The sequence below is a fragment of the Mytilus galloprovincialis genome, chromosome 5 (genome assembly GCF_965363235.1).
Source record: "Mytilus galloprovincialis chromosome 5, xbMytGall1.hap1.1, whole genome shotgun sequence".
NCBI classification, from domain to species: domain Eukaryota; kingdom Metazoa; phylum Mollusca; class Bivalvia; order Mytilida; family Mytilidae; genus Mytilus; species Mytilus galloprovincialis.
The window spans coordinates 4,727,297-4,752,493 of NC_134842.1; the positions used below are offsets into that span (position 1 = coordinate 4,727,297).

Consider the following 25,197-nt stretch of genomic DNA (forward strand, 5'->3'; position numbering starts at 1 on the left):
GATGATTATATGATAAAACCATTGATAGTTGATTATTATATGATAAAAGCATTGATAGTCGATTATTATATGATAAAACCGTTGATAGTTGATTATTATATGATAAAAGCATTGATAGTTGATTATTGTATGATAAAACCATTAATAGTTGATTATTATATGATAAAAGCATTGATAGTCGATGATTATATGATAAAACCATTGATAGTTGATTATTATATGATAAAAGCATTGATAGTCGATTATTATATGATAAAAGCATTGATAGTTGATTATTATATGATTTAACCATTGATAGTTGATTATTATATGATTTAACCATTGATAGTCGATTATTATATGATTAAACCATTGATAGTTGATTATTATATGATTAAACCATTGACAGTTGATAATGATATGATAAAACCATTGATAGTTGATTATTGTATGATAAAACCATTGATAGTTGATTATTATATGATTAAACCATTGATAGTCGATTATTATATGATAAAAGCATTGATAGTTGATTATTATATGATTTAACCATTGATAGTTGATTATTATATGATAAAAGCATTGATAGTCGATTATTATATGATAAAACCATTGATAGTCGATTATTATATGATAAAAGCATTGATAGTTGATTATTATATAATAAAACCATTGACAGTTGATTATTATATGATTAAACCATTGATAGCTGATTATTATATGATAAAACCATTGATAGTCGATTATTATATGATCAAACCATTGATAGTTGATTATTATATGATAAAACCATTTACAGTTGATACTTATATGATAAAATCATTGATAGTTGATTATTATATGATTAAACCATTGATAGTCGATTATTATATGATAAAACCATTGATAGCTGATTATTATATGATAAAACCATTGATAGTCGATTATTATATGATAAAACCATTGATAGTTGATTTTATATGATAAAACCATTTACAGTTGATACTTATATGATAAAATCATTGATAGTCGATTATTATATGATAAAAGCATTGATAGTTGATTATTATATGATAAAAGCATTGATAGTTGATTATTATATGATTAAACCATTGATAGTTGATTATTATATGATTAAACCATTGATAGTTGATTATTATATGATTAAACCATTGACAGTTGATAATGATATGATAAAACCATTGATAGTTGATTATTATATGATAAAAGCATTGATAGTTGATTATTATATGATAAAAGCATTAAAAGTCGATTATTATATGATAAAACCATTGATAGTTGATTATTATCTGATTAAACCATTGATAGTTGATTATTATATGATAAAACCGTTGATAGTTGATTATTATATGATAAAAGCATTGATAGTTGATTATTGTATGATAAAACCATTAATAGTTGATTATTATATGATAAAAGCATTGATAGTCGATGATTATATGATAAAATTATTGATAGTTGATTATTATATGATAAAAGCATTGATAGTCGATTATTATATGATAAAAGCATTGATAGTTGATTATTATATGATTTAACCATTGATAGTTGATTATTATATGATTTAACCATTGATAGTCGATTATTATATGATTAAACCATTGATAGTTGATTATTATATGATTAAACCATTGACAGTTGATAATGATATGATAAAACCATTGATAGTTGATTATTGTATGATAAAACCATTGATAGTTGATAATTATATGATTAAACCATTGATAGTCGATTATTATATGATAAAAGCATTGATAGTTGATTATTATATGATTTAACCATTGATAGTTGATTATTATATGATAAAAGCATTGATAGTCGATTATTATATGATAAAACCATTGATAGTCGATTATTATATGATAAAAGCATTGATAGTTGATTATTATATGATTAAACCATTGACAGTTGATTATTATATGATTAAACCATTGAAAGCTGATTATTATATGATAAAACCATTGATAGTCGATTATTATATGATAAAACCATTGATAGTTGATTATTATATGATAAAACCATTTACAGTTGATACTTATATGATAAAATCATTGATAGTTGATTATTATATGATTAAACCATTGATAGTTGATTATTATATGATAAAAGCATTGACAGTTGGTTGTTATATGATAAAAGCATTGATAGTTGATTATTATATGATAAAAACATTGATAGTTGATTATTATATGATAAAAGCATTGATAGTCGATTATTATATGATAAAACCATTGATAGTTGATTATTATATGATAAAAGCATTGATAGTTGATTATTATATGATAAAAGCATTGATAGTTGATTATTATATGATTTAACCATTGATAGTTGATTATTATATGATAAAAGCATTGATAGTCGATTATTATATGATAAAACCATTGATAGTTGATTATTATATGATAAAAGCATTGATAGTTGATTATTATATGATTAAACCATTGATAGTTGATTATTATATGATTAAACCATTGATAGTTGATTATTGTATAAGAAAACCATTTACAGTTGATACTTATATGAAAAAACCATTGATAGTTGATTATTATATGATTAAACCATTGACAGTTGATAATGATATGATAAAACCATTGATAGTTGATTATTGTATGATAAAACCATTGATAGTTGATAATTATATGATTAAACCATTGATAGTCGATTATTATATGATAAAAGCATTGATAGTTGATTATTATATGATTTAACCATTGATAGTTGATTATTATATGATAAAAGCATTGATAGTCGATTATTATATGATACAACCATTGATAGTCGATTATTATATGATAAAAGCATTGATAGTTGATTATTATATGATTAAACCATTGACAGTTGATTATTATATGATTAAACCATTGAAAGCTGATTATTATATGATAAAACCATTGATAGTCGATTATTATATGATAAAACCATTGATAGTTGATTATTATATGATAAAACCATTTACAGTTGATACTTATATGATAAAATCATTGATAGTTGATTATTATATGATTAAACCATTGATAGTTGATTATTATATGATAAAAGCATTGACAGTTGGTTGTTATATGATAAAAGCATTGATAGTTGATTATTATATGATAAAAACATTGATAGTTGATTATTATATGATAAAAGCATTGATAGTCGATTACTATATGATAAAACCATTGATAGTTGATTATTATATGATAAAAGCATTGATAGTTGATTATTATATGATAAAAGCATTGATAGTTGATTATTATATGATTTAACCATTGATAGTTGATTATTATATGATAAAAGCATTGATAGTCGATTATTATATGATAAAACCATTGATAGTTGATTATTATATGATAAAAGCATTGATAGTTGATTATTATATGATTAAACCATTGATAGTTGATTATTATATGATTAAACCATTGATAGTTGATTATTGTATAAGAAAACCATTTACAGTTGATACTTATATGAAAAAACCATTGATAGTTGATTATTATATGATTTAACCATTGATAGTTGATTATTATATGATAAAAGCATTCATAGTCGATTATTATATGATAAAAACATTGATAGTTGATTATTATCTGATAAAAGCATTGATAGTCGATTATTATATGATAAAAGCATTGATAGTCGATTATTATATGATAAAAGCATTGATAGTTGATTATTATATGATTGAACCATTGATAGTTGATTATTGTATGATAAAAGCATTGATAGTCGATTATTATATGATAAAAGCATTAATAGTTGATTATTATATGATAAAACCATTGATAGTTGATTATTATATGATAAAAGCATTGATAGTTGATTATTATATGATAAAACCATTAATAGTTGATTATTATATGATAAAAGCATTGATAGTTGATTATTGTATAAGAAAACCATTTACAGTTGATACTTGTATGAAAAAACCATTGATAGTTGATTATTATATGATTTAACCATTGATAGTTGATTATTAAATGATAAAAGCATTGATAGTCGATGATTATATGAAAAAATCATTGATAGTTGATTATTATATGAAAAAACCATTGATAAGTGATTATTATATGGTAAAACCATTGATAGTTGATTATTATATGATAAAACCATTGATAGTCGATTATTATATGATAAAAGCATTGATAGTTGATTATTATATGATTTAACCATTGATAGTTGATTATTGTATAAGAAAACCATTTACAGTTGATACTTGTATGAAAAAACCATTGATAGTTGATTATTATATGATTTAACCATTGATAGTTGATTATTATATGATTAAACCATTGACAGTTGATAATTATATGATAAAACCATTGATAGTTGATTATTATATGATTTAACCATTGATAGTCGATTATTATATGATAAAACCATTGATAGTTGATTATTGTATGATAAAAACATTGATAGTTGATTATTGTATGATAAAACCATTGATAGTTGATTATTATATGATAAAACCATTGATAGTTGATTATTATATGATAAAACAATTGATAGTTGATTATTGTATGATAAAACCATTGATAGTTGATTATTATATGATAAAAGCATTGATAGTCGATTATTATATGATAAAAGCATTGATAGTTGATTATTATATGATAAAAGCATTGATAGTTGATTATTATATGATAAAAGCATTGATAGTTGATTATTATATGATTAAACCATTGACAGTTGATAATTATATGATAAAACCATTGATAGTTGATTATTATATGATTTAACCATTGATAGTCGATTATTATATGATAAAACCATTGATAGTTGATTATTGTATGATTAAACCATTGATAGCTGATTATTATATGATAAAAGCATTGACAGTCGATTATTATATGATAAAACCATTGATAGTTGATTATTATATGATAAAAGCATTGATAGTTGATTATTATATGATTAAACCATTGATAGTTGATTATTATATGATTAAACCATTGATAGTTGATTATTATATGATAAAAGCATTGACAGTTGGTTGTTATATGATAAAAGCATTGATAGTTGATTATTATATGATAAAAACATTGATAGTTGATTATTATATGATAAAAGCATTGATAGTTGATTATTATATGATAAAAGCATTGATAGTTGATTATTATATGATTAAACCATTGACAGTTGATAATTATATGATAAAACCATTGATAGTTGATTATTATATGATTTAACCATTGATAGTCGATTATTATATGATAAAACCATTGATAGTTGATTATTGTATGATTAAACCATTGATAGCTGATTATTATATGATAAAAGCATTGACAGTCGATTATTATATGATAAAACCATTGATAGTTGATTATTATATGATAAAAGCATTGATAGTTGATTATTATATGATTAAACCATTGATAGTTGATTATTATATGATTAAACCATTGATAGTTGATTATTATATGATAAAAGCATTGACAGTTGGTTGTTATATGATAAAAGCATTGACAGTTGATTATTATATGATAAAAGCATTGATAGTTGATTATTATATGATTAAACCATTGATAGTTGATTATTATATGATTAAACCATTGATAGTTGATTATTATATGATAAAAACATTGATAGTTGATTATTATATGATAAAAGCATTGATAGTTGATTATTATATGATAAAAGCATTGATAGTTGATTATTATATGATAAAACCATTGACAGTTGATTATTATATGATAAAAGCATTGATAGTTGATTATTATATGATTAAACCATTGATAGTTGATTATTATATGATTAAACCATTGATAGTTGATTATTATATGATTAAACCATTGATAGTTGATTATTGTATGATAAAACCATTGATAGTCGATTATTATATGATAAAAGCATTGATAGTTGATTATTATATGATTAAACCATTGACAGTTGATTATTATATGATTAAACCATTGATAGTTGATTATTGTATGATAAAACCATTGATAGTCGATTATTATATGATAAAAGCATTGATAGTCGATTATTATATGATAAAACCATTGATAGTTGATTATTATATGATAAAAGCATTGATAGTTGATTATTATATGATTAAACCATTGATAGTTGATTATTATATGATTAAACCATTGATAGTTGATTATTGTATAAGAAAACCATTTACAGTTGATACTTATATGAAAAAACCATTGATAGTTGATTATTATATGATTTAACCATTGATAGTTGATTATTATATGATAAAAGCATTCATAGTCGATTATTATATGATAAAAACATTGATAGTTGATTATTATATGATAAAAGCATTGATAGTCGATTATTATATGATAAAAGCATTGATAGTTGATTATTATATGATAAAATCATTGATAGTTGATTATTATATGATAAAAGCATTGATAGTCGATTATTATATGATAAAAGCATTGATAGTTGATTATTATATGATTTAACCATTGATAGTTGATTATTGTATAAGAAAACCATTTACAGTTGATACTTGTATGAAAAAACCATTGATAGTTGATTATTATATGATTTAACCATTGATAGTTGATTATTATATGATAAAAGCATTGATAGTTGATGATTATATGATAAAATCATTGATAGTTGATTATTATATGATAAAAGCATTGATAGTTGATTATTATATGATAAAATAATTGATAGTTGATTATTATATGATAAAAGCATTGATAGTCGATTATTATATGATAAAAGCATTGATAGTTGATTATTATATGATAAAAGCATTGACAGTCGATTATTATATGATAAAACCATTGATAGTTGATTATTATATGATAAAAGCATTGATAGTTGATTATTATATGATTAAACCATTGATAGTTGATTATTATATGATTAAACCATTGATAGTTGATTATTATATGATAAAAGCATTGACAGTTGGTTGTTATATGATAAAAGCATTGATAGTTGATTATTATATGATAAAAACATTGATAGTTGATTATTATATGATAAAAGCATTGATAGTCGATTATTATATGATAAAACCATTGATATATGATTATTATATGATAAAAGCATTGATAGTTGATTATTATATGATTAAACCATTGATAGTTGATTATTATATGATTAAACCATTGATAGTTGATTATTGTATAAGAAAACCATTTACAGTTGATACTTATATGAAAAAACCATTGATAGTTGATTATTATATGATTTAACCATTGATAGTTGATTATTATATGATAAAAGCATTCATAGTCGATTATTATATGATAAAAACATTGATAGTTGATTATTATATGATAAAAGCATTGATAGTCGATTATTATATGATAAAAGCATTGATAGTCGATTATTATATGATAAAAGCATTGATAGTTGATTATTATATGATTGAACCATTGATAGTTGATTATTGTATGATAAAAGCATTGATAGTCGATTATTATATGATAAAAGCATTAATAGTTGATTATTATATGATAAAACCATTGATAGTTGATTATTATATGATAAAAGCATTGATAGTCGATTATTATATGATTAAACCGTTGATAGTTGATTATTATATGATAAAATCATTAATAGTTGATTATTATATGATTGAACCATTGATAGTTGATTATTATATGATTGAACCATTGATAGTTGATTATTGAATGATTAAACCATTGATAGTTGATTACTATATGATTAAACCATTGATAGTTGATTATTATATGATTAAACCATTGATAGTTGATTATTGTATAAGAAAACCATTTACAGTTGATACTTATATGAAAAAACCATTGATAGTTGATTATTATATGATTTAACTATTGATAGTTGATTATTATATGATAAAAGCATTGATAGTCGATTATTATATGATAAAAACATTGATAGTTGTTTATTATATGATAAAAGCATTGATAGTCGATTATTATATGATAAAAGCATTGATAGTCGATTATTATATGATAAAAGCATTGATAGTTGATTATTATATGATTGAACCATTGATAGTTGATTATTGTATGATAAAAGCATTGATAGTCGATTATTATATGATAAAAGCATTAATAGTTGATTATTATATGATAAAACCATTGATAGTTGATTATTATATGATAAAAGCATTGATAGTCGATTATTATATGATTAAACCGTTGATAGTTGATTATTATATGATAAAATCATTAATAGTTGATTATTATATGATAAAATCATTGATAGTTGATTATTATATGATTGAACCATTGATAGTTGATTATTGAATGATTAAACCATTGATAGTTTATTATTATATGATTAAACCATTGATAGTTCATTATTGTATGATAAAATCATTGATAGTTCATTATTGTATGATAAAATCATTGATAGTTGATTATTATATGATAAAACCATTGATAGTTGATTATTATATGATAAAAGCATTGATAGTCGATTATTATATGATAAAAGCATTGATAGTTGATTATTATATGATTTAACCATTGATAGTTGATTATTGTATAAGAAAACCATTTACAGTTGATACTTGTATGAAAAAACCATTGATAGTTGATTATTATATGATTTAACCATTGATAGTTGATTATTATATGATAAAAGCATTGATAGTCGATTATTATATGATAAAAACATTGATAGTTGATTATTATATGATAAAAACATTGATAGTTGATTATTATATGATAAAAGCATTGATAGTTGATTATTATATGATAAAACCATTGATAGTTGATTATTATATGATAAAAGCATTGATAGTTGATTATTATATGATTAAACCATTGATTAGTTGATTATTATATGATTAAACCATTGATAGTTGATTATTATATGATTAAACCATTGATAGTTGATTATTATATGATAAAAGCATTGACAGTTGGTTGTTATATGATAAAAGCATTGATAGTTGATTATTATATGATAAAAACATTGATAGTTGATTATTATATGATAAAAGCATTGATAGTCGATTATTATATGATAAAACCATTGATAGTTGATTATTATATGATAAAAGCATTGATAGTTGATTATTATATGATTAAACCATTGATAGTTGATTATTATATGATTAAACCATTGATAGTTGATTATTGTATAAGAAAACCATTTACAGTTGATACTTATATGAAAAAACCATTGATAGTTGATTATTATATGATTTAACCATTGATAGTTGATTATTATATGATAAAAGCATTCATAGTCGATTATTATATGATAAAAACATTGATAGTTGATTATTATATGATAAAAGCATTGATAGTCGATTATTATATGATAAAAGCATTGATAGTCGATTATTATATGATAAAAGCATTGATAGTTGATTATTATATGATTGAACCATTGATAGTTGATTATTGTATGATAAAAGCATTGATAGTCGATTATTATATGATAAAAGCATTAATAGTTGATTATTATATGATAAAACCATTGATAGTTGATTATTATATGATAAAAGCATTGATAGTCGATTATTATATGATTAAACCGTTGATAGTTGATTATTATATGATAAAATCATTAATAGTTGATTATTATATGATAAAATCATTGATAGTTGATTATTATATGATTGAACCATTGATAGTTGATTATTGAATGATTAAACCATTGATAGTTGATTATTATATGATTAAACCATTGATAGTTGATTATTATATGATTAAACCATTGATAGTTGATTATTGTATAAGAAAACCATTTACAGTTGATACTTATATGAAAAAACCATTGATAGTTGATTATTATATGATTTAACTATTGATAGTTGATTATTATATGATAAAAGCATTGATAGTCGATTATTATATGATAAAAACATTGATAATTGATTATTATATGATAAAAGCATTGATAGTCGATTATTATATGATAAAAGCATTGATAGTCGATTATTATATGATAAAAGCATTGATAGTTGATTATTATATGATTGAACCATTGATAGTTGATTATTATATGATAAAAGCATTGATAGTTGATTATTATATGATTAAACCATTGATAGTTGATTATTATATGATTAAACCATTGATAGTTGATTATTGTATAAGAAAACCATTTACAGTTGATACTTATATGAAAAAACCATTGATAGTTGATTATTATATGATTTAACCATTGATAGTTGATTATTATATGATAAAAGCATTCATAGTCGATTATTATATGATAAAAACATTGATAGTTGATTATTATATGATAAAAGCATTGATAGTCGATTATTATATGATAAAACCATTGATAGTTGATTATTATATGATAAAACCATTGATAATGATTATTATATGATTAAACCATTGATAGTGGATTATTATATGATAAAAGCATTGATAGTTGATGATTATATGATAAAATCATTGATAGTTGATTATTATATGATTAAACCATTGATAGTTGATTATTATATGATTAAACCATTGATAGTTGATTATTATATGATTTAACCATTGATAGTTGATTATTATATGATTTAACCATTGATAGTTGATTATTATATGATAAAAGCATTGATAGTTGATTATTATATGATAAAACAATTGATAGTTGATTATTATATGATTAAAGCATTGATAGTCGATTATTATATGATAAAAGCATTGATAGTTGATTATTATATGATAAAAGCATTGATAGTTGATTATTATATGATTAAACCATTGACAGTTGATAATTATATGATAAAACCATTGATAGTTGATTATTATATGATTTAACCATTGATAGTCGATTATTATATGATAAAACCATTGATAGTTGATTATTGTATGATTAAACCATTGATAGCTGATTATTATATGATAAAAGCATTGACAGTCGATTATTATATGATAAAACCATTGATAGTTGATTATTATATGATAAAAGTATTGATAGTTGATTATTATATGATTAAACCATTGATAGTTGATTATTATATGATTAAACCATTGATAGTTGATTATTATATGATAAAAGCATTGACAGTTGGTTGTTATATGATAAAAGCATTGATAGTTGATTATTATATGATAAAAACATTGATAGTTGATTATTATATGATAAAAGCATTGATAGTTGATTATTATATGATTAAACCATTGATAGTTGATTATTATATGATAAAAGCATTGACAGTTGGTTGTTATATGATAAAAGCATTGATAGTTGATTATTATATGATAAAAACATTGATAGTTGATTATTATATGATAAAAGCATTGATAGTTGATTATTATATGATAAAAACATTGATAGTTGATTGTTATATGATAAAAGCATTGATAGTTGATTATTATATGATAAAACCATTGATAGTTGATTATTATATGATAAAAGCATTGATAGTTGATTATTATATGATTAAACCATTGATAGTTGATTATTATATGATTAAACCATTGATAGTTGATTATTGTATAAGAAAACCATTTACAGTTGATACTTATATGAAAAAACCATTGATAGTTGATTATTATATGATTTAACCATTGATAGTTGATTATTATATGATAAAAGCATTCATAGTCGATTATTATATGATAAAAACATTGATAGTTGATTATTATATGATAAAAGCATTGATAGTCGATTATTATATGATAAAAGCATTGATAGTCGATTATTATATGATAAAAGCATGGATAGTTGATTATTATATGATTGAACCATTGATAGTTGATTATTGTACGATAAAAGCATTGATAGTCGATTATTATATGATAAAAGCATTAATAGTTGATTATTATATGATAAAACCATTGATAGTTGATTATTATATGATAAAAGCATTGATAGTCGATTATTATATGATTAAACCGTTGATAGTTGATTATTATATGATAAAATCATTAATACTTGATTATTATATGATAAAATCATTGATAGTTGATTATTATATGATTGAACCATTGATAGTTGATTATTGAATGATTAAACCATTGATAGTTGATTATTATATGATAAAAGCATTGATAGTTGATTATTATATGATTTAACCATTGATAGTTGATTATTATATGATAAAAGCATTGATAGTCGATTATTATATGATAAAAACATTAATAGTTGATTATTATATGATAAAAGCATTGATAGTCGATTATTATATGATTAAACCATTGATAGTTGATTATTATATGATTAAACCATTGATAGTTGATTATTATATGATAAAAGCATTGATAGTTGATTATTATATGATTAAACCATTGATAGTTGATTATTATATGATAAAAGCATTGATAGTCGATTATTATATGATAAAAGCATTGCTAGTTGATTATTATATGATTAAACCATTGATAGTTGATTATTGTATAAGAAAACCATTTACAGTTGATACTTATATGAAAAAAAACATTGACAGTTGATTATTGAATGATTAAACCATTGATAGTCGATTATTAAATGATAAAAGCATTAATAGTCGATTATTGTATGATAAAAACATTGATAGTTGATTATTATATGATAAAAGCATTGATAGTCGATTATTATATGATAAAAACATTGACAGTTGATTTTTGAATGATTAAACCATTGATAGTTGATTATTATATGATAAAATCATTAATAGTTGATTATTATATGATAAAATCATTGATAGTTGATTATTATATGATTCAACCATTGATAGTTGATTATTGAATGATTAAACCATTGATAGTTGATTATTATATGATTGAACCATTGATAGTTGATTATTGAATGATTAAACCATTGATAGTTGATTATTATATGATAAAACCATTGATAGTTGATTATTGTATAAGAAAACCATTTACAGTTGATACTTATATGAAAAAAAACATTGACAGTTGATTATTGAATGATTAAACCATTGATAGTTGATTATTGTATGATAAAACCATTGATAATGATTATTATATGATTAAACCATTGATAGTTGATTATTATATGATAAAATCATTGATAGTCGATTATTATATGATAAAACCATTGATTGTCGATTATTATATGATAAAACCATTGATAGTTGATTATTATATGATTAAACCATTGATAGTTGATTATTGTATAAGAAAACCATTTACAGTTGATACTTATATGAAAAAACCATTGATAGTTGATTATTATATGATTTAACCATTGATAGTTGATTATTATATGATAAAAGCATTGATAGTCGATTATTATATGATAAAAACATTAATAGTTGATTATTATATGATAAAAGCATTGATAGTCGATTATTATATGATTAAACCATTGATAGTTGATTATTATATGATTAAACCATTGATAGTTGATTATTATATGATAAAAGCATTGATAGTTGATTATTATATGATTAAACCATTGATAGTTGATTATTATATGATAAAAGCATTGATAGTCGATTATTATATGATAAAAGCATTGCTAGTTGATTATTATATGATTAAACCATTGATAGTTGATTATTGTATAAGAAAACCATTTACAGTTGATACTTATATGAAAAAAAACATTGACAGTTGATTATTGAATGATTAAACCATTGATAGTCGATTATTATATGATAAAAGCATTGATATTTGATTATTGTATGATTAAACCATTGATAGTTGATTATTATATGATAAAATCATTAATAGTTGATTATTATATGATAAAATCATTGATAGTTGATTATTATATGATTCAACCATTGATAGTTGATTATTGAATGATTAAACCATTGATAGTTGATTATTATATGATTGAACCATTGATAGTTGATTATTGAATGATTAAACCATTGATAGTTGATTATTATATGATAAAACCATTGATAGTTGATTATTGTATAAGAAAACCATTTACAGTTGATACTTATATGAAAAAAAACATTGACAGTTGATTATTGAATGATTAAACCATTGATAGTTGATTATTATATGATAAAAGCATTGATAGTTGATTATTATATGATTTAACCATTGATAGTCGATTATTATATGATAAAATCATTGATAGTTGATTATTATATGATTAAACCATTGATAGTTGATTATTGAATGATTTCATTGATAGTTAATTATTATATGATAAAATCATTAATAGTTGATTATTATATGATAAAATCATTGATAGTTGATTATTATATGATTGAACCATTGATAGTTGATTATTATATGATTAAACCATTGATATTTGATTATTGAATGATTAAACCATTGATAGTTGTTTATTATATGATAAAATCATTGATAGTTCATTATTATATGATAAAATCATTGACAGTTGATTATTATATGATTGAACCATTGATAGTTGATTATTATATGATTAAACCATTGACAGTTGATTATTGAATGATTAAACCATTGATAGTTGATTATTGAATGATTAAACCATTGATAGTTGTTTATTATATGATGAAATCATTGATAGTTCATTATTATATGATAAAATCATTGATAGTTGATTATTATATGATTGAACCATTGATAGTTGATTATTATATGATTAAACCATTGACAATTGATTATTGAATGATAAAATCATTGATAGTTGATTATTATATGATTGAACCATTGATAGTTGATTATTATATGATAAAACCATTGATAGTTGATTACTATATGATAAAACAATTGATAGTCGATTATTATATGATAAAACCATTGATAGTTGATGATTATATGATAAAACCATTGATAGTCGATTATTATATGATTAAACCATTGATAGTTGATTATTATATGATAAAACCATTGATAGTTGATTATTATATGATGAAATCATTGATAGTTGATGATTATATGATAAAACCATTGATAGTTGATTATTATATGATAAAAGCATTAATAGTTGATGATTATATGATAAAACCATTGATAGTTGATTATTATATGATAAAAGCATTGATAGTCGATTATTATATGATTAAACCATTGACAGTTGATTATTATATGATTAAACCATTGATAGTTGATTATTGTATGATAAAACCATTGATAGTCGATTATTATATGATAAAAGCATTGATAGTTGATTATTATATAATAAAAGCATTGATAGTTGATTATTATATGATTAAACCATTGATAGTTGATTATTATATGATTAAACCATTGATAGTTGATTATTATATGATAAAAGCATTGATAGTCGATTATTATATGATAAAAGCATTAATAGTTCATTATTATATGATAAAATCATTGATAGTTGATTATTATATGATTAAACCATTGATAGTTGATTATTGTATAATAAAACCATTTACAGTTGATAATTATATGAAAAAAAACATTGACAGTTGATTATTGAATGATTAAACCATTGATAGTTGATTATTATATGATAAAAGCATTGATAGTCGATTATTATATGATAAAAGCATTGATAGTTGATTATTATATGATTAAACCATTGATAGTTGATTATTGTATGATAAAAACATTGATAGTTGACTATTAAAGGATATAAGCTGCCATTTGATAGTTGAGTATTGTATGATAAAAACATTGATAGTTGACTATTAAAGGATATAAGCTGCCATTTGATAGTTGAGTATTGTATGATAAAAACATTGATAGTTGACTATTAAAGGATATAAGCTGCCATTTGATAGTTGATAATTTTATAATTTAAACTGATTTTTATTTAAATTAAAATTATCTGTTTTAATATATTTTAGAAGATACAAAAGCCCTCATAGAAGCAGATGTAAGGGAGGATACATTTGTTTATACTAAGGCAGTGAAAGATGCCTTATCAATGCTAAAAGAGAATGGAGTATTGGTAATAACAGGACATGCAGGCACTGGAAAAAGTCGGATTGGTCGCCATATCTTACACATGATTTGTACTGATGATACATCTTATAAATATATAAAGCTAAATACCCTTGAAGAATGGGAAGATATGAGCAATAGAGACGAAAATGTTGCTGTGTTAATTGACGACATTTTCGGTGAAACAAACTGTATTTATTACAGAAAAAACGCAATACCAATTCTAGACAAAGTTCATTCCTATGTATGTAAAGGTAACATTAAAGTCATAATAACAATCAGAGATACAGTCAAACGTCAATGTCAAGAAGTTTTTGACAGTCATAGATTATTTCAATTTGACTTTATTGATCTTAGTTCAGACAAGTATGTACTAAGCCAGGAGGAGAAACTTACTATTCTCACAAAGTACATGCAAATAGCTCGCCAATCAGACCTTACTGACAATAAAGAGTTTTTGGATTCTAAGGATGTTACAATTTTAGATACGATAGAAGTTTGGAAAATAATACAAGAGAACCCCGTCAAAGGGTTTCCTCTTGTGGTGTATCAGTTTGTCCATAATGACAAATATTTTAAGCTTGGATGCAAATTTTTTGACAGTCCAACCAAAGCCATGTTAGAAGAAATGAATGAAATAAGAAGTAAAGGTAAGGAACATATGAATTTTATGATACAGTATGCAGTTATGGTCTACACAGCAATAAATGAAAACTATATTGATCCTGATGATGAAAAAAGTGTTACAGAGGTCATAAAGATTATTGAGGCAATCTATGGAAAGGCAATAGAACCGAGAGAATGCGACTTATCAGACGCAGTTAAGTATCTTAGAGGAAGTTATCTAATAAATGTTCCAAACCAATGTTCTTACAAATTTCACCATCCAACACTTCAGGAGACTGTCATCTTGTCGTTTGCTAAGATTAAAGAACAAAACATAGACAAGATAATACATTTGATAAGCTGGTCATTTTTCCTGAAGATGGTTAAACCAAAATTATATCACGAAAAAGAGGGAGAGGTAGTATTAAAAATTCCAACTAACAGTTACAAACGTTTGGCGTATAGATTGGTGGATACCTACAGGGCTAGTTCTAAGAGAAATAGACTATCATTTTCTAATATGAGTGACACTGAAATGTTCCAACAAGATTATTGTTGCCTGCTACATTGGTTATTGGAAGCTTTAGAAAATGAAGATAAAAAAGATGACAAAGATACATATGCTGATAATATGATTCAATCTGGTGAAACAGATTGGTTCTATAAGATTCAGAGTAATTGTGTACCAATTAGACACAAAGCATTTTTCCTTGCTAACTTACTTAATATACTATCAGAATCGGAGAGGCAGTTTGATATATATCACTTTGTATTGGGAAAATTTAACGAGACTTTCAAAACCAGTAACGACTATATGACCATTGGTTACATGGAAGCTGCATTGATCAAATCGTTTTATAAGATCTGTTCCACTAAAGGTATAAGATGTGTTAAAGCCACATTGGACGTAATAGAAGAACACAACATACCTGTTTTACTTGATCAAAGTATCAATATAACCCAAGCAGAGATGCTACTTCTAAGGGATGTAGATCGTAAACCAGCATGTGCTTTTCTTGAATTATCCATATGGAAAGCATATAAAGAATTTAACATTCCTGTGTTGGAGTTCCTACTTTCAAAATACATTGAAAGTCCTTTTGATTTCAATCTATTTATGAAGAAGTTTTATAGGGAGGAATGGATGTTTATGCCATTCTATTCCACAACAAAGTTCGATTGGCATATATCTGAAAAGTCATTTAAATGGATGATAGAAAGATGTCCAGGCCAGAAATTTATTGATACTGATTATTTAATTATACAAAATGCGTGCCGATATCAGATGTTTTATATGGTGGAATATCTTGCACCGAGTTATAAAACTCTTGACGTTTATTCCTGTTTGAAAGCATTTGTAGATGGGTGTAAGTTGAGCTATCCAAATTGTAATTGTCCATGTAAGCAAGAAATATTCAATTTTCTTCTAAATAAAATTGATATATCTTCACAAGAATCTATTCCTTTTCTTAGGTCAGTCATACAGGAACATTATGTTCCTGATTATTTATGTGATGTTTTTCTTCTAGTCTGCTTAAATAATGCAGATATATTAACCTTGGCTTGCAATAACGGACATTTCTATCTTGTAAATCTTATAATTGAAAGCAGCCACATTGAACATTTAGACATTCAGTCAGCCCTAATGGCAGCATGTAAGAAACCTGGGAGAAACATAGATTACCTTGAGAAAGAAGATTTTGATATTGGACAGTTAAAAATCGTAAAATACATTGTTGACAAAAATAGATTAGAACAGTTCGATTTAAAAGCGGCATGTCGACAGGCATGTTCTTCCGGAAGTATCAAAATTATAGAATGGCTTGTTCAGAACATTGATACAACTAGACTGGACGTGTATTGCATTATAAAGTCAGCCTTGGTTTTTAAAAGATTAGATATTTTAGAATATATAATTAGGAATGATGAAAACTGTTTAAAAAGAGGGGAAGTTTTAAATTCTATTTTTGAACACTATACTGCTGAATGTTCAACTGCAATATTGGAATTAGTTAGCTCTATCTGGTGTAGTACAATGAATAAGGAAGTTTTACACATGAATGAAATAGTTAATACAGCATATGATAAAAAATGCTTCGAGTTATTGATGTGGATTCATGATAACTGTCATCCACATGTATCTATTGATTCAAAGAAAGTATTAATGTTAGCGTGTGAAGATAACAGGATTGATGTAGCTAAGTGGGTACTTCAGACTTTTGAACAAACATCATTGAAAATTGATAGAGGTGAACTTTTCATGATAGCATGTACAAAATGTGATTTTCGAACTGATATTATACAGGAACATTGGATAGATATGATAAATTGGATTCTTGCTAGTTTTGAAATAAAAGGTTTGAACATAATATCAGGTGTGTTAAAATTAATACGTACATGTGTTGATATAAACATTGACATATCTTATTTAGTTGTTTCTATACTCAAAAAATACTTGACTTACTTAAACACAAAAGATGTCGAAGAAATGATAGACATAATTCTTGAAAAGAGATGTTATGTGCTGATGAATTGGTTCCTTGAAAATAAAGGCTATTCATATGATTTACAGACAATTCTAAACAAAACATGTCAGGATGCAGAGATTGATACATTAACGGTGCTAAGTAAATATTTCGATGCTTTGGACATGAACCAAGCAATGACCAATGCATGCATTCCAGCGGCTTATAGATATAATCCTGCCACATATGATGATACAGATTATAACGATGATCGAAGAGTTGCTTGTTTGAATATGTTATTAAAAAAAATTGATACAATTAAACAAAACTCCATTGCTATACAAATTGTCAGTAAAATTTGTGAGATGATAATAGTCAGTCACAATGTTATGACATGGATTCTTCTTAATCTTCCTCTCGATCAAATTCTAATGAATAAAGTTTTAATCGCTTGTTGTCAACAAGGTAAAATCCATCATGTGAAGTATATAGTTCATGCAGAACCTTATGAAAAGCTTGGCATAAAAGAAGCATTTGTTGAGGCATGTCGGGCAGCTCCAGTTTTTGTATGTAATCATTATAATTCAGGTGCCTTTGTAGAGAATTACGTTAAAATGAAATATAATGAACCAAACTATCAAATGATTGTAGATTATTTGTTCCAAATGACAAATGATAAAGATTCGTATTTATCCTTAGTTGTGAATGAATTATTAGAAAAGGAAAATTTTGAACTTATACTGTACTTTCTAGAAAAAGGATACTGTAGGGACATTAACATGACGAATCTATTTAAAGATGCATGTTTGTATGGATATGTTAGACTAGTGCAGTGGATTTTAGAAAATGTTGAACATAAAGAACTGGATATCAAATCTGCATTTCATAAGGCTTGTGTTGGTTATAATATTTATGTTGAAAGAAAACTGAATCATGTCAAGTGTTTAGGTTTGATGTGGCACTACATACACGATAGAAACATGTTTGAAATAGATACTGTATTAAATAAAATGGCAGCGCTGCAAACAGAAACGTCTGTTTCAGGTCATGAAAACGTTTCATATTTATGTTCAGATGATGGCCTGACAACCTGGTTACTTACCATTAAGAAAATGAAACAGAAACTATGTCGATCAGACAAAGCAATACTACAAAGTGACGAAATTGGAAATCAGTAAAGTCAACAAGTTAATGATTGGCAATTGAGTTTAGAAAACTTGCGGGACACTAATGACTTCAATTGGATACGTAATAAACATTGTATTGTATATTTCACGTTTAATCTTATATTCGTAATAATCCTTGCACTGTATTAATTATATTTAAACTTTGATCAGTAACAACCATTGTATAGTTAATAGCATCCATTCTCAATTTTATTAATAGCATGTTCAAAACTTGGTCTAGTTATAACCCTTGTATTGTAATAGCATGTTCAAATTTGGATTAGAAATAATCAAGATTTTGTGAAAAGCATGGTTAAACTTGGTCTTGTAATAATTATTGTATTGTACAAAGCATGTTCAAACGTGGATCAGCAATAATCATTATTTTGTGAATAGCATGTTCAAACTTAGATCAGAAATAACCATTGTGTCGTAAATAGCATGTTCAAATTCGGATCATAAATAACCATTGTGTTGTAAACATCACGTTCAAATTTGGATCATAAAGAACCATTGACTTGTAAATAGCATGTTCAAATTTGGATTAGATATAACCATAGTATTGTAAAGAGCGTGTTCAAATGTGGCTAGAAATAAACATTGTATTGTAAAGAGCATGTTGAAACTTAGATCAGAAATAACCATTGTATCATAAATATCATGTTCAAATTAGGATCAGAAATAACCATAGTGCTATAAATATCAAGTTCAAGTTTGGATCAGAAATAACCATTGTATTGATAATATTATATTTAAATTTGGATCTGCAATAACCATTGTATTGTAAATAGCATGTTCAAAGTTGGATCAGTTATAATTAGTGTATTGTAAATATGATTTTCAGACTAAGATCAGAAATGATCATTGTTTTGTAAAAAGCATGTTGAAAATTGGATAAAAAAACTATTTTCCAGTGTATTATTGAGTTTATGTGTTCTTTTGTTAATTGTCAACTGACGTTTTATAATAAATAAACATTATAAAATATGTATGGAAAACGTCAATCAGACAGTAAACAAAACAACAAAAATAGGCAAAAAAGTTCAACATGCAATCGTCCACATACGTCCAATACAATATGTCAAGCTTCAAAATCATTATGGGCCTGTTCCAGACCATATGAGTATTTGGACCATACGCGTATGTTCATGGCCATATAGGTATATACTCATATGGTCCGACCATACGCGTATGGTCGGGGTAATTAACACTCTGTTTCAAGCTACTTTGAATGCTTCTAAACTTTTCATATGGTATGACCGTTCCTTAAAAATACGCTATCATATAGGTTATTTTATTATCATATCATAATAAAGAGATTAACTGAATAAAAATAAGAAGTTTCACATAGTTAGTTTTACTACTTAGTTAAAACTATAATAAAACATTCTAAACTGATGTGCATTACCGATTTCTTATTAAGAGTGAATAGCAATATGTCGACTCGAAAAGATAACTTCCAAAAATTGCTCAATAAACTGTTACACAAGAAGTCTAGTCATATCACGATATTTGAAATCTAGAGCTTCATTAACACCGTAGAGACATCGGAATAACCCAAAACTTCGGCATCACTGCATGCAGCTGCAAAGAAGGCTATCTTTTCACATGCAAACAAAACGTGTAACTGATAAGGATCATGCACAGCCATGATGTTCATTTTCGAAAAAAGTTATGTTACCGCGCGTGTCACGGGAAGTAAATGTCACAATGAGCCTACATGCAAGACTGTAATAGGCGATGAAAATTAACTTTAGCATCAATATTTAATTTTAACGTAGCCTTTGAATTAAGACATTGTCATGTTACCATCATTGATTTTTTAGATAAAGTTTATTGTATTATTGAAACGGTGTAATGCATATTTGAAAAAAATACCTATATGGTCAAAATACTTATATGATCCGGGCCGTTAATAACCATACGAGTATATACTCATATGGTCTGACCATACGCGTATATTTCAAATACTCATATGGTCCGGAACAGGCCTATAAAGTGTTTGTTTCTATTGAGAAATTGTTTTATCTATCATATGTCTGATGTTTTATCATATGGAAAAAAGTAAGCTGGACATCTCATCGTGTTAAATCTTGGATCTGTAAAACCATTTTATCATAGTGTAAATTTTTATTTTTAAACTCGGACTAGTTTACAATCACTTGGATAATAGGAATTCATTACAATGTATATTATAAATACCATGTTAAAACTTGGATTCTTATATGACGTCCTTAAAACGCTTTGTAAACAATTGCGTGTTCTGATTAGCACAAAATATGTTTGACACATGCGCAAAAACTTACTATTTTTGTCGAGCCTGCAACTTTTGTTGCTGAAAGCCCGACATAGGGATAGTGATCCGGCGGCAGCGGCGGCGGCGTTAGCTAACTACTTTAAAGCTTTATATTTTAGAAGGTAGAAGACCCGGATGCTTCATACTTTGTATATAGAGGCCTTATGTTACGAAGTTTCCGTCCGTCACATGTCCAATGTCCTTGACCTCATTTTCATGGTTCAGTGATTGATTGAAAAAAAAGTTAAGATTTTTTGTAATGTTAAATTATATCTTATTATAAGTAATTGGATAACTATATTTGGTATGTGCGTACCTTGCAAGGTCCTCATGCCCGTCAGACAGTTTTCACTTGACCTCGACCTCATTTCATGGATCAGTGAACAAGGTTAAGTTTTGGTGGTCAAGTCCATATCTGAGATACTATAAGCAGTTGGTCAAGTATATTCGGTGTATTGAAGGCCTGTAAGGTGTACATGTCCAACTGGCATGTGTCATCTGACCTTGACCTCATTTTCATGGTTCAGTGGTTATAGTTATATTTGTGTGTTTTGGTCTGTTTTTCTCTTACTTTATGCAATAGGTCTGCTATAATTGTTGTATGGAATGATTAGAAGGTCAGCATGTTTAGCGGGCAGATGTCATCTGACCTTGACCTCATTTTCATGGTTCAGTGGTCAAAGTAAAGCTTTTCAGATTTGGTGTTTTTCTCTTATACTATATGCCATAAATCAACTATATTTGGTGTATGGACATATTTAATGATCTATATGTCAGTAGCGCAGGTTTTATTTGACCATTACCTTGACCTCATTTTCAAAGTTCATTGCTCAGTGTTGACTCTTTGTGTTTTGGTTTGTTTTTCTTAAACTATAAGCAATAGGTCAACTGTATTTGTTGTATGGAAGAATTGTTAGCTGTTCATGTCTGCCTGCCATGGTCCATCTGACCTTGACCTCATTTTCATGCTTCATTGGTATATGTTTAGTTATCTTGGTTCATGTTAAGTTTATGTGACAGTTTTAATAAAGTTTTATATTTAGGACTATCAACATAATATCAATGATTAATAAAGAAGGCGAGACATTTCAGTGTGTTGATCTTGTTTAAAATTCACGTTATTTTCAATATTTTCTAATAAAGTATAATACTAATGGTCAAATAATACTTCAACTGCTTACATGTACATAGAATTGTATTATAAATTGTTATCAAAACTTCAAATACTAAGCCTGTAATTAGTTTCAAAAACTTTTTGAATATGAAAATTTCATGTACATAATTTACGGGGAGGAAGCGGGAATAGCTAAACATTCCTACTGTATTTTCGTACGTTTCGTTCAAATTTCAAAATGCAAAGCCTATTACACTGCAATTTTCGCAATACAAAATAAATATCTGAATGTACAGTTATGCTTATATTGTAAATATTGGATTAGTTATAAACAATAATCTTTTTTTATAATTTTTCAAACTTGTATAATTGCATGTTGTAATAATTACAGCATTGAAAAAACGACGTAGTAGAATATTGGATCAGCTAAAATTAGCTATAGTATTGTGGACATTATTTAACATTATTTTCATACTTGTATAAGTAATATCTATTGTATTATGAATATCATTTTAAAAAATGAATCAGTAAAACTCAACCTTTTGTTCAAACAATCATGGTACTGAGTTTGTTTTTATCTAATTATTGAATAATGTATTTAATTTGTGGGCTATGTGTCAATTGGAAAGTGATCCAACCATGTTTATCTTAAAAAAGTTTATTTTCTGTAATTAATATACATGTTTGATAATAAACTCATCATAGATACCAGGACTAAATTTAGTATATACGCCAGACGTGCGTTTCGTTTGCAAAAGACTCATCAGTGACGCTCGAATCCAAAAAAGTTTAAAATGCCAAATAAGGTCCGAAGTTGAAGAGCATTGAGAACCAAAAAATTTTTTTTTTTGCCAAATACAGCTAAGGTAATCTATGCCTGAGGTAGAAAAGCCTTTCTATTTAAAAATAATCTAAAATTGCAATATCTATCATTTCTATCAAATGGAAAATCTTCTTTTACAGAAAAATTCAAAATATGTAGTACATGGCTATTGAAAAATATAATCCATATTATCCATATTAAGGGTGCTGGCTGGTATAAATCTTTTTTTTTTAAATATAGGATTTCGCTATTTTTTTCTATAAATAAACTTTATCCTATTCTAAATGGAAAAAAGGAAATAAAGAATATAGGGTCATTGTTCATTTAAGCTAACAATCTGACTTCAAAAGAAGCATGATTTTGTGTTAAGGTATTTTTCTGAACTCACTTTTTTTGTTTGATTATAGGTTTATGCTGAATTGAAACATATATTTAGACTTTAAAAAAAAATCTTGCATCTTTAGGGGATATCAATCCTAGAAAGTGGAAGGATATCATGTTTACTGGAAGTGGTGCGACCTAGTAAAAATAGCAAACGGAAAGTAGAAAAAAAATGTTTTGACTTCAGTATTGCGGAACTTTTTATTCTTTGTGGCATGACCCACTTTTTTTCTCTCGATTAAATCACATTAGTACATACATGATATACACATGATTTATTTTCAAAGATCAGCTGTTTTGCATGTAAGACTATGGAGCAGTCAATTACAAAACTGCAACCTTACCAATAACACTCGATTATGAAAGTCCTAGGATAAAATTCCCAGTAGCTTTCTCCATTATTAAAATGGATCAAAGGACAGAGACTTAGAGAACTAGAAAAAACATAGTCTTCTTTTAATAACCACTGAAATAATGTTGATGGTCCCAACTGAGAGCTTTACAACAACTGATCACAACTATCACATAAACTTAACAGGATCCCAGAAAATGAGGTCAAGGTCAGATACACCAAACAAGAAATACATGTACATATGTATTTCCATACACCAAATATAGATGACCTAATGCATATAGTATTAGAAAAAAGACTAAAACTCAAATACATAACATTGACCACTGAATCATGAAATTTAGGTCAAGATCAAATGACATATAAAA

General features: G+C 25.2%; 1 protein-coding gene across 2 annotated transcripts in view; it reads left to right on the plus strand.

Annotated features, from left to right (window-relative positions):
- LOC143074995 (uncharacterized) overlaps positions 1-23,981 on the plus strand; it is an 88,788-nt gene extending 64,807 nt beyond the window's left edge. For both annotated transcript variants that reach the window (XM_076250215.1, XM_076250216.1), the window contains one exon: positions 15,530-23,981. In XM_076250215.1, the coding sequence (XP_076106330.1) occupies positions 15,530-19,875 (4,346 nt within the window). In that variant the 3' untranslated portion in view covers positions 19,876-23,981. The remainder of the gene's footprint in view (positions 1-15,529) is intronic.
- The last annotated feature ends 1,216 nt before the right edge of the window (positions 23,982-25,197 follow it).